This window comes from Vespa mandarinia, chromosome 4, assembly GCF_050613455.1.
Source record: "Vespa mandarinia isolate Hongniang chromosome 4, ASM5061345v1, whole genome shotgun sequence".
Taxonomy (NCBI): Eukaryota; Metazoa; Arthropoda; class Insecta; order Hymenoptera; family Vespidae; genus Vespa; species Vespa mandarinia.
Genome location: NC_140813.1, coordinates 2,177,501 through 2,190,000, shown reverse-complemented (window position 1 = coordinate 2,190,000; position 12,500 = coordinate 2,177,501). Strand labels below are relative to the sequence as shown.

General features: G+C 37.3%; 1 protein-coding gene across 6 annotated transcripts in view; it reads left to right on the top strand.

Moving 5' to 3' along the window:
• Positions 1-12,500, top strand: part of LOC118447234 (cubilin) — a 20,215-nt gene that overhangs the window by 5,536 nt on the left and 2,179 nt on the right. For 4 of the 6 annotated variants that reach the window (XM_085656668.1, XM_035878953.2, XM_085656671.1 and 1 more), the window contains exons 2-4: positions 3,195-3,377; positions 6,522-6,736; positions 11,667-12,500. The exon at positions 11,667-12,500 is cut by the window's right edge and continues 2,179 nt beyond it. In XM_085656668.1, the coding sequence (XP_085512794.1) occupies positions 3,281-3,377; positions 6,522-6,736; positions 11,667-12,500 (1,146 nt within the window). In that variant the 5' untranslated portion in view covers positions 3,195-3,280. Of the gene's footprint in view, positions 1-2,207; positions 2,388-3,194; positions 3,378-6,254; positions 6,324-6,521; positions 6,737-11,666 lie in introns of those variants that run through there. The other 2 variants (XM_085656670.1, XM_085656672.1) reach the window with 2 other exon arrangements.

Below are 12,500 nucleotides of genomic sequence, written 5' to 3'. Positions count from 1 at the left end.
GAGCGAAAAGCTCTTTCGTTGCGTCGGGATAGCAGCTGCATATATACCCGCTGCCATACGAAGAGGAAAGAGAGTCGATATCGCCTCGGACTATCGCGAGCTTTCACCGCGAGAATCTACGGATGGCCGCAAATGAGCGCGCTCGAGCGAGCTAACGAACTTGATTTCCTTCCTTTTTCTTCTTCTTCTTCTTCTTCTTCTTCTTCTTCTTCTTCTTTTCTTTTTTTCTTTTTCTGCTTCTTCATCTGCTGTTACCACTTCTTTCTCTTTGTTCTTTTGTTTCTTTTTTTCCTTTTATTCTTTCCTTTGTTATTATTATTATTATTATTATTATTTTTTTTTTTTCCTTTTACTTTTCCATTTCTTTTTCTTTTCCATTTTATTTCTCCTTCTTTTTTCCTTTTTTCTCCCTTCTTCTTTTTCCCTCTCTTTTGCCTCTTTTCTCTTCTGCCTTTCTCACGTCCTCATTACGTACACGTTAAATTATTAGAATCATTTCGCCTTACGGATTTATTCGCCGTGACGATTAATTCAAATCTCGAAGTCCATTTTGTTATTACGTTCAGTCGACTTAATTGAACCGAGTAACGGGGATAAAAATATTCGCGAACTTGCTTTCTTTTTCATTCTGTTATTTCTTCCTTCTTTTTCTTCTTTTTATTCTTCTGTTATTACTACTACTACTGCTATTAAAGAGAGATTATTTTTATATACACGTTGCATTATCTTTCAATGCGAAAATCTTTTCTTCCTGAACGTCTCTCTTTCTTTCTTGTTTTTTTTTTTCTTTTCGTCGAACGATTTTCCTCTTCATCGTTCATCTTCTCTCTCTCTCTCTCTCTTTCTCTCTGTTGCTCTCTTTCTCTCTCATACATACTCTCTCTTTCTAACTCTGGCATTCAGTCGCGAGGCACGCGGAGCTCTTTCGGTGTTCCGGTCGATAGTTTTCTCGCACGATGAGCAACGGAACGTAGACGATAAAGCTCGACGGGGAAGCTTAGCGAGAAAGATGAAGAGAGAACTGGAAAAGCTTCGAGAAAAAAGAAAGACAAAGACAGAGAGAGATAGAGAAAGAGAGAGAGAGAGAGTGAGAGTGAGAGGGTGAGGAGGGACAAGAGGAGAGTGGGAGAGGGAAAGACAAAGGAGAAAAAAGAATTTGTGGAAAGTTAGGCGTATCTCGCGATTTGTCTCGCGGCGACGCTAGCAACGTTGAAACTCGTGAATAAAAGATGCCACGGAATAGCCTCTATCTCTTCCTATCTCATAGGAAAAATATATATATATATGTACATATAGATATACATATATATATATATATATATATATATATATATATATATATATATATACATCGACTAGTTTCTATTTCAAAAATCGTGAACTCTTTGATGCTCGAAGCTGATCGTCGCGTTTTATTCGCATTTTTGTAAAAGATTCTATCACCGTCGGAAAAAGGATTTTTTCTTCTTCCTTCTTTTTTTTTTTCTTCGTTTTTCTTTTCTCCTTTTTTTTCTTTCTTCTTTTTAACACTTAATCGAACCAAAACATTGACATTTAACATTGCTAATATAAAGGGAATATATAAATATATAAAAGGATCGTATGAACGACAGGAGATCGTAGGGAGATCGTAATAAGTGAATAAGAAGAAAGTGGACGTAGTAGTAGTAGTAGTAGTAGTAGTAGTAATAATAATAATAGTAATAGTAGTAGTAGTAATAGTCTCGTACGATATTTAAAGAGGGGACACATAAACACAAGGATTTATCGGGAATTATCGCCTCTATCTCTCGAGTAAACGACCGAAGAAGGGGTCCGAGGGTACCGAACGAGACACTTCCGGTGTTTTGCGTGCTCGTTCGTATGTAACTCATCATGGTACATTCAACCGCTTAAATAGTTTCCTAGGAGGGTTTCATGGTAACGTCTTCGGTATATCCCTGATTAATTTGAAAGAAAAAAAAAGAAAAAAGAAAAAAAAGGAAAGAAAGGAGAGGGGAAAAAATATGGGCAAAGAAGATAAGAGAAATAGAGATAGTGATAGGGGAAGGTAGGGAGATAGGTGTAGAAAAATAGGTAGAAATGTAGAAAGAAAGAGGAAGAGAGAGAGAGAGAGAGAGAAAGAGAGAGATGGAAGATCAAATCGGTATTGGAATCTTTGTATGGAAACGAGGGACTCTCGAGGCTTCCACGTAATCCATCCACTCGTGCAGAACCCCCGGACGACTCTCTGGCCTCCTTTTATTTTCAGCGTTCCTCCTAACTAGACGGCACGAGTTTCCGTTAGCGACTCTCTTCCGTCCGCAATCAGCACTTCCAACGAACTAGGACGCACGAATATCGTTCCGTCCTCCGAAAATTCGACTTTGTGTCCCATTAATCTTCGGGTATATGAGAAAGACGGAAGGAGTGGCTAGGCGAGGGAGGGCGGTAGGGTGTGGGGAGTTTAGGGTGGAGGCGACTAGGGGGATATTAGATGCTCCTAGTTTCCTCGAGTTTTCATGCTTCAGGGAGTGATTACAATAGCTTTTTGTCTACCGGCTACAGAATACTATAATATTCATATAATACGAATATTATATGAGTATTATAATAATAGTATTATTATTATTATTATTGTTATTATTATTATTACTATTATTATTATTGGAAAGTGAAAGTAATTTATTTCATATACGCGTATTTCCTCGATCACGGTATCGCGAGATTTTCATTGTTTCTTGTTTTTGTTTTCCTTTGGTTTTTTTTGTTTTGTTTTTTTTTCTCCTATTTTTACTCATTCATTTATTTATTTTTTATTTTATATGTAAATCATTTAAACAGATTATATAACGTTATTATATGATAAAAGAGATATAACAACATCGTAGAAACTCCAACTAACTTTCTTCTTTGATGTATTTCTCGAGCAGTTATCGAGATACTACCAGGTTGTAATGAGTTACATGACTTTGTCTGTATACAAAAGAGATGAAAGGGATCGTAAAACCGTGTTGTCGTAGATCCCAAAGAAACTTGCATATATATATATATATATATATATATATATATATATAAATAAGATAAAGAGGGAGAGAGAGAGAAGTAAGGGAAAGAGAAAGATAGACAGAGAGAGAGAAAGAGAGAGAGAGAGAGAGAAAGAGAGAAGAGGGTGACAAAGTAAGGGTTGTAACCATACTGCATTGTGTACGCAGGTGGAGAAAGGCAAATGAAGGTGCAGGAAGAAGGAGAGCCGCAGGTGGATTGACAATCTCACCGGCAGCGGTCGCTCTATCGAACGATGACAGCAACGATGCTTTCGAGGAATTGGGGCTGGGGGTTGTTCGTTCTTGTTTTTCTTGTTCTTGCCACCCCCAGTCCCGCTGCCATTCGCAGAGGTATGTCCCTCGATTCCTTAAATAATAAGCATGATTTTCATCTTCTTTCTTTATCTCTATCTATCTATCTATCTATCTATTTATCTTTCTCTCTTTATCTTGTTAATCATTTCTCTTTTTTTCTCTCTCTCTCTCTCTCTCTCTCTCTCTTCCTATCTATCTATCTCTTTCTCTTGTTAATCGTTTCTCTTTTTCTAATTCTTTTACTCTTACGAAAGAAATAATTCAAAAGTTTCATCCCTTCGGATTTATTTCATTCAAATTCACCGAGCTTTACGATTCTCGGCGCGCGTCGCCAACAGCGGTACTTTTTCTCTACCCTCAAGGCGTTTCGTCGTTCTTTCACGAAAATATGTGTATGTGTGCATTTGAGAGAATGAGAGAGAGAGAAAGAGAGAGAAAGAGAGAGAGAGAGAGAGAGAAATCTGACGTGTGGCTGCGCCAGCGTTTTCCACTCTCGCCCGTAGGGGAGTCAAGCTTTTGCCCCTAACAAAAATGTAAAACCCGTGAAAGCGACGTTATTCGGACGAATAGAAGAAAACGGAGAAGGAAGATCCATCGAAGTAGGAATGTACGAGACATTTTCCTTTACGTTTGCAAAATCTCTCCATGAGAACGCCTTGCTCGATTTTATCCATTGTATATATCCATGTTTCATGAAATTTCAAGACTTTATCCTCGATCCTTCGGTTCGTCGTATTATCGTATTTTAAATATGATTAAAAGTAATCAACAATTACTCGATTGTCTGTTTCGTTTTCAAATTTGATCTTGGTAATTTAAAAAAAAAAAAAAATATTAAAAAAAAGAAAAAAGAAAAAAAACCGATAAAACAAGAATCACAAAGAGAATTTAAGTGTGGTAATTCGAAATGAAAAAAAAAAAAATAATTAAAAAGATAAAAGAATCAGATATTTCGATCAAAATGAGATATCATCGTGAATAATGATATGGTCCATTTTAAAGTAGGACACCCTATAATGGTGGTACATATATACTATATATATATATATAATCTGTAGATATATAGAGTTAGGTATATATCATAAGTGGACTAGACTTTCTTGCCTCGGTCTTCCTTACTGAGACATTGCGCGTTCCCATTCTCATCTTCCAACTTCCTATTTGTATTCGATAGAAGGACGAACGACGAAGTTGATATAAAAGCGAAAAGTAATCGAACGTTCAGTTATATCGAAGGAAGACCAAAACGAAGAGAGGAGAGATAGATAGAGAAGAGAAAAAAAAAACGAAATGGTAAGATAGATAGACACGTAGAAAGAGAGAAAGAAAGAGAGAGAGAGAGAGAGAGAGAGAGAGAGAGAAAAAGAGAGATCGATTCACAATTCCTTCGATAAAACCAGTGAGGCCTTTCAATGCGAGGACAACACGACGGAGGACGATTGTCTTTGAGAATACTATAGACGAAAAGGACTTTAGTCGATACACAAAGTCGAATCTTATTGCGCATTTTCCTTCCCAGTTTCCCTCGCTTTCTCTTTCTTCGAGTCTTCGTTATCACAAGAAGAGTAGAAAAAAAAAAGAAAAATGGAAAAGAAAAAAGAAAAGAAGAAGAAGAAGAAGATAAAGTATGAAATAGTAGGTATACTAATACATATATTGTATATATATATATATATATATATATATATATTCATATATATTCATACATATGTATATATATATATATATATATATGTATTATATATGTATGTATACCAACATATATTGGGCCGATTCTTATATTTGGTAGCAAACGATGCGAGACCCTACAGACGGTAAATCAATAACAATTTACTCCTACCTTCGATCCCTCACACTCCAACCCTCCAACCACCCTCACTCCATACCATATATAGGTATAACTCGCGGCGTGGCAAACACGGCAAAAGCCGAATCGATTAAGCGTCTTTTGGTCTCTCTCTCTCTCTCTCTTTCTCTTTCTCTCTCTATCTCTTTCTTTCTCTCTTTCCTTTCTTCTTTCTCTCTTTTCCTCCGCCCCCCTCTTTCTCTTTCTCTCTGTTTTTTTCTCTCTGTTTCTCTATCTTTCTCTTGAAAAATAGAGACATTTGTGAGCCTCGACGGGCGACAAATTTATTTTACAAATTTATTCTTTCTTTGTTACATCTAACCCAACGCCCACCACCACCCAACATTCATCCCTTCTTTCGATCTTCTCCCTTAAATCTAACGTTCTTATGTATTTCTTTCATTGTTTTCTTTTTTCTTCTTATATCTTTTATTTCCTTTCTTTCTTTTCTTTCTTTCTTTTGTAATATTCATTTTAATAGGACACTTCTCCTTGAATGATCTCGTTGATACAACTCCAAGATACCTTCTCTCTCTCTCTCTCTCTCTCTCTTTCTCTTTCTTTCTATCTATCTATCTATCTTTCTATCTCTTCCTTTATTCTTCGTAATATGTGGTACAGACATCAACCGACGATGACGATGACAACGACAATGACAATGACATAAAGGGAACTCGAGTAATGACGACCAGTCTCTGAGAGGTCGCCTGAAAGATACATGACGAGGGGTTGGTTAAGAGTGGATGGGGATTATGAGTGTCGCCCAACAAGATGATCGACTATCGTTTCTTCTTCGCTTCCAGACTTTCTCTCCCTTACTTTCTTTTCTCCCTCTCTCTCTCTCTCTCTCTCTCTCTTCTCATTTCGTTTTTTTTTATCCCTCTTACCTACTTATTCCCCTTCCCTTATTTTTCTCTTGAAGTTCTTTAACTTCGTCGAACGGAGATAAACGAGATAGTCGTCGATCAAAATAATATGATTTTCGAATATACATTTAATTAAGTATTCTTAATATTTATTTGGGGGTGTGGTTGGGAGGAAAGTGGACGGGGGATGAAAGGATATTCATTATTAACATGTCTTATATATATATATATATATATGATAAAGGATAGAAGATAATATATAGATAAAACGTATGCATGATCTTAATTAATTACTTTTTGATGTTATGAATTATTATCAAATGAAATAGATCGATATTCGACATCTATTATCTATAATTTGAATGAAAATTTGTTTCAATTAGAACGAAAAGAAAAAGAAAAAAAAAATAGAAATAGAAAAAGAATTGACGATTTTTAACAATGATATATATTTACTTTTCATTTTAGCGGACCGTGGTCACTGTAACAAGACCGTTGACATCTACGAGGATGTTTCCAGTCCTGCAGTGACCGCTGCCAACATGGGAAAACCACTTTATTGTTGGTACCGTTTTCGTGCTTTTCGTGGAACACCAAGAGATTGGATTCTTCGTGTACGTTTTAAGAAATTCAAAGTTGGCGTATTGGAGAATGCTACGACTTGTTCGGGCGGTTACTTGCAGGTGAGTTTTTATTTTTTTTCTTTTTATTTTTCTTTATTATTTCAACAAAAAAAAAAAAGAAAACGAAAAGAAAAAAATTTATTTATTTTTTTTTTTTCATTTCTTACGTCATATAACAGATACATATGAATATGTAATGTATGTAAAACACATACTGACCGTACTTTCTTACAATTACATGATACATCTTGGCGATCTATGTAACAGTATAAATTTACTTACAAATTGATTTTTGTAATGGGGATAAATCTTGATTCCGCACCCCGCACCCCTCTACCACGTCTACCCCCACCATGCGAAATAAGAGAAACGATTTCGTTTCAGATGATGAAAATTTTTTCTTTTATCGCTACGAAAGGAAATTTCTTATTGCTTCTTTCAGGTTCGCGCGCTTAGAGTCCGCTAATGATTCGTAGAAGGTCGGATAGGGGGAACTGTGTTGGGGGTGGACGAGGGTTGGGGATGGGAGGTACGACGGAGAGAAGGTGAAAAGGAGGATAGGGTAAAGGTAGAGTGGATGAAAACGCATTGTTCCTAGCGAAATGCATAGTGCCTTGGACGGCTGATTGTGCGACGTCCATTAACGAGAGAAATACGGCTGGGCAAGCTATCCTTCATCTAAAGTCGTGCAATTAATTAGCGGAACAAATTGCGCGCGTTGGTCCGGCTCGGCGCAACAGTCGGAATATTAGACGAACGAAATTGGCTGTGTGGTTATTCGGCTATATTATCAAGGGCCAAAAGAAATGAAAAGCTCGTTTGTTCCACGCTTTCGCTCATATATAATATATAATATATATATATATATATATATATATATATATATATAATATATATATATATATGCAGGTATGTGTCTGTGCGTGCGTATGGGTGCACGCGCTAGCGCATATGTGCGCATAGATATACGTACACATCTACCGGGGTTATTATTACTCATGGTTTCGTATAAAACTTTTCAAATGATTTTCCCTTTGTAACCATGAAAATCTTGAGAATAATCGTGGCTTCATATTCGATATACGTTTTGCATAGATTCGCCAGTTCTTTTGTTAAAAGGAAATCGTTTTTTTTTTTATTTTTTTTTTATTTTTTTTTTTTTTTCTCTAACAATAAAAGAAAAAGAACAAAAAAGAGGAATAAAAGGAGAACGAAAGAGATAAAAGAAGAGAATAGAAGGAAAAATGAATTGTGCATTTGGACGAAAGATAAATTACGAAGATAATATATTCGTTTTTATTTATAATAACCTGATATTACTTGTTATATATACATATATATATATATATGTATGTATGTGTGTGTATCTATTATGTATATCTATAACAATAATATAATTCGTCAAGTGTACCAAGTTGATAACGTTTAATTCCTCGTTAAGAACGCATTCTCGTTGTTAGTTTCGTGCTAACAAACGAGCTATGCGTTCATTATTTTACGCTTCCGTCGAGTATCACCAATTTCAATGTATGTATGAGCATACATATCTATGTACATACGATAGCCAATCAGGATCCCTCTTCCTTTCATTATAAATCCACGAATATCTCTCTCTCTCGCTCTCTCTCTCTCTCTCTATCTCTCTATCTCTCTCGTCATTTTCTCGAAATCGGACGAGAACCAACTCGAATATGAATGAACTCAAAGTCAGAAAGGTACATAGAACCGTGTATAATCTTCGTTAATCGAGGAAGGAAAAGGGCTCGTATTTTGAAATTTAACATAAGGGTGTCATGGCACCGTATGAAATTAAGAGAATTTTCTTCTCTTAAAGGGAATGAGAAAATGCGAGAAATTACCATCTTAAGAAAATATTACGTTCGTCTCATCTGCGTTGAACACACATTAAGGTTGGGTCGGAGATTACCAAGAAGAGAGTTAATCAACTCTGATAAAGGCGTTGAATAAAATTGCTGTATTCGTTGGTAAATATCGTACGTAATACACACTCGAGTACTCCTAACGTCGTTGCAAAACGACTATTGATCTTCCAAACACTGAGCAGCTCTTCCCTTCTCCTCCTCCTCCTCCTCCTCCTCCTCCTCCTCCTCTTTCTCCTCGCCGTTCTCCTCCTCCTCCTCCTCGTTCTCCTCGTTCTTCTCTCACTCCCTTCCTCCCTTTCTCTCTCTCTCTCTCTCTCTCTCTCTCTCTCTCTCTCTCTCTCTCTCTTTCTCTCATTCACTCACTCAACCCTCTGTGTTATCACCTCCATTCGCATTGGTAGGAACTCTGCCGCAATTATGGTACTTTTAAAGTATTATACTGGATGCTTCGAAGGTTTCTCTCCGCAAACCCCCGTACGAATATAATCGTTATTACGATTCTCTACCATAGTTCCTAATGTAAGTATCTAGTATATGTATCAACGATCAAAATTCGTTTTTCCCTTTCTTTCTCTTTATTTCTATCTTATTCTCCTTTATTTCTTTTCTAACTTTTTTTTTTTTCTTTCATTCATTCTTTTCTTTGCTTTATTTCTTTCTTTCTTTTTTTCTTTCTTTCTTTCTTTCTTTCTTTTCCATTATTCCAATTCTTTCTTCTACCATCTCTTATCGTAGTACGTCGGTAATTTATTGTCTCTTCGCCGGAGGCCCGTTCAGATATGCGATCCTCAACGATAACGATATTATTAAGAGTACAAAGAAACTCGCGAATAAAGTTTTGGTGGTATAAAGTTATACGAGCATATGATATCCCGATTTGGATCTACTTAATAATTCGTAATATCTATCTAAAGGATTATGGATACGATCGCTTTTCTTTTTCTTTTTTTTTTTTTTTTTTTTTTTTTATCGAATAATATATGTATGTTCGTAGAAAACACGTATCAGTAAATATCGTATAGGTAAATCAAATAAATTCGATTAGATTATTGGATGAGTCAGAAAGAACCTTAGGAATTTAAAGCTTACGGGATTGGTTATGTAGTATCTTTTACTATGTTACGTTTAAAATTGACTGAGAGATAAATAGATAGATAGATAGATAGATAGATAGATAGATAGATAGATAGATAGATAGATAGATAGATAGATAGGTAGGTAGATATATAGATAGATAGAGATAGATAGAGATAGATAGACACTTATAGATTTGCCTATGCGACAGTATTTTACGTCGTAGCTCAAAATAAATTCCGACAACGATAACGCTGATGGATAGCTTCTCTTGAGCCTGATAAATACGTTCTGCTTTGATATCCTCAGCCCGTAGTTTCCGCGCGTAGAGTAGATTCACGTATGAAATCGTATTATATACATTCATACATACAGATAAATAGATAGATAGGTAGATAGGTAGGTAGGTAGGTAGGTAGGTGTAGGTAGGTAGGTAGGTAGGTAGGTAGATAGTTAGGTAGGTAAGAGAGGTCTTTGCACTATTAGACTGTATACTGCAAGTGGAACTTTGATTACAGTACCGATGACACCGTGTAAGCAATGTTCGTTGAACAGACGGACGATACTATCGTGCAACGTAACGACGTTTTGGTATTGATGTATGCTCGTAAGACATTGAAATCTTCTCCTCTTTGAGTTATATTCAAAGTCGGACGAACGTTCAAAGGGTCTATTAAAAGCATATTTGATAGTTTCTTAATAATCTGTAATAAACTGTTAGGATAGATCTTTATGAGAGATAGTAATTATATCTATTTATATATCTCCTACTATATATAAATATATATATATATATATATATATAAATCTCTCTCTCTCTCCCTCTCTCTTTATATATAAATCTGTTTTTCCTTCAAAATTACTTGAATTATTTACAGATAAACCCTTCCTTCGATCGACGGATAGGTCATTGTCCACTTTTTTATTTTATCCATTTAATGTCCATTATTATCACAGAGAAGCCATTTCTACTTCACCAAGTAGAAACTTAGTAAATCCATCGTCTCTTTCTCTCTCTCTCTCTCTCTCTCTCTCTATCTCTCTCTCTCTCTGTCTCTCTCTCTCTCTTTATCAAGGAAGAGCAACCATCAAAGCATTTCACATCCTGTCTCTTTCTGCCCCTTTCTCCCTTTAGAGATCGCGTTAAAAGATAAGTCGAGCTCGCAAACAGAGACTGGCAATCGCAGGAGCAAAATGGACGGAACTCGATCGCGCGTATAGATTGTAATGGGTCTATTAATCCTGCCAAGCAGAGTCTCGCTTTATCCTGGCCAGCTTATCGCAATGATCGTTTACATGAGAACTACAGTTTGGTATTGAATTTGCGAGATGGCTCGCACCGCAAAGCCTAATTAGCGTACAACACTACGCTTCGCCCTTCCGCTTTCGGCTCCCGTTATCGTCTCGTTAACGATCCCACAACTCTCATCGTTTCCTTCGTAAATTGAGAAACGTCAGACGCGTCCTTCGATCGCATAACTTCGACGAATTCGTCAATGGGATTTTCCCCCTTTGATAATCATACCTCGTTGAAAAGGATCATTCCGAAATAAATTATTTCCCAGAGAAACTTTTCACGATTGGTCGTATATTTTTCTATACATTGTGATAATACGAATAATACATTAAGCTTGTCTGTTAAACATTAATTACAAATATTTCCTAATATATCGTAAGAAAATTCTTGTAACTTTGTTATGGGACATGAATGGTCGAAACGCAAATCACGATGACAGTACGCCGGAAGGCAAAATTTACGCAAGCTCCGTCGTTTCTCTCACCCTCTCGCGGATTAATTCCGGCGAGAACACTTGCCCCTTCTTTGGTCTCGGGACTCCGGACGAGTGGAAGGGTAGTAGTAGTAGGGAGGAAAATCAATTTGAGAAAAAACAAGGGCGTCTCGAGAGGAGAATGAGGAGAAGTTCGAGGAGAAAGAAATTCTTTTTTCTTTTCTCTCTTTCTCTCTCTCTCTCTCTCTCTCTCTCTCTCTCTCTCTCTTTTTCAGTTTTTTCTTTTTCATCTGTTTGTTTCAGATCATAGACGGCAACACGAAAACCGAGGTGAGCAATCGCAAGGACCCCGGTGTCTATTGTGGCGAATCCGAGCAACCGCAAACGTTCATTTCCGAGACGAGCTTCGTACGAGTGATCTTCCACGCGGAGAACTTCACGGACCAAACTTACTTCAGTTTCGACTCGCGGGCCGAGCAACAACTCGACGTTTACCTGAGGTACGGCCAGCATCCAGAACTTTATCCAAACAGAAGGGGCGAGATTGTGCCTGGGAGTTACTGCGAAAGGGTTTTTAAGGACTGCAGATTGCAAACGTGCTACGTACAGAGCCCAGCCTTTCCGGGTATTTATCCGCGAGCTTTGCACTGTAAATACAAGCTAAATACACGGTTGCCATTCATAAAGCTCTATATAGAGAATGAAGAGTTCAATATCGACGGACAACGATGTGAGAATATAATGACCTGCCCGATGAGACCGATAAGCTCCGGCTCGGAACATTGTCCGTACGATTATATACGTGTCTTCGATGGGAAGGATGAAAATAGTCCTGTAATCGGTACATTCTGCGGTATGGGTAAATTCCCCTACAGTATAATCGGCACCAGCGAAGATCTCTATGTCGAATTTGTTTCCTCACCAGCCGGACCACTATTGAACACGGGTTTTCACTTTAACGTTGGCAACTGGCCTGGTCACGTCGAAACGGCAGGCGTAAAAAACGGTAGCTGCGACTGGCTACTCAACAGCGAGTCCCTCGTAAGCGGTAACGAGGGTATCTTCCTGTCCGTCGCGCACTGGTACCCACCCCATACGAGCTGTACCTATTTGCTGAGGGGTCGCCCTGGTGAAATA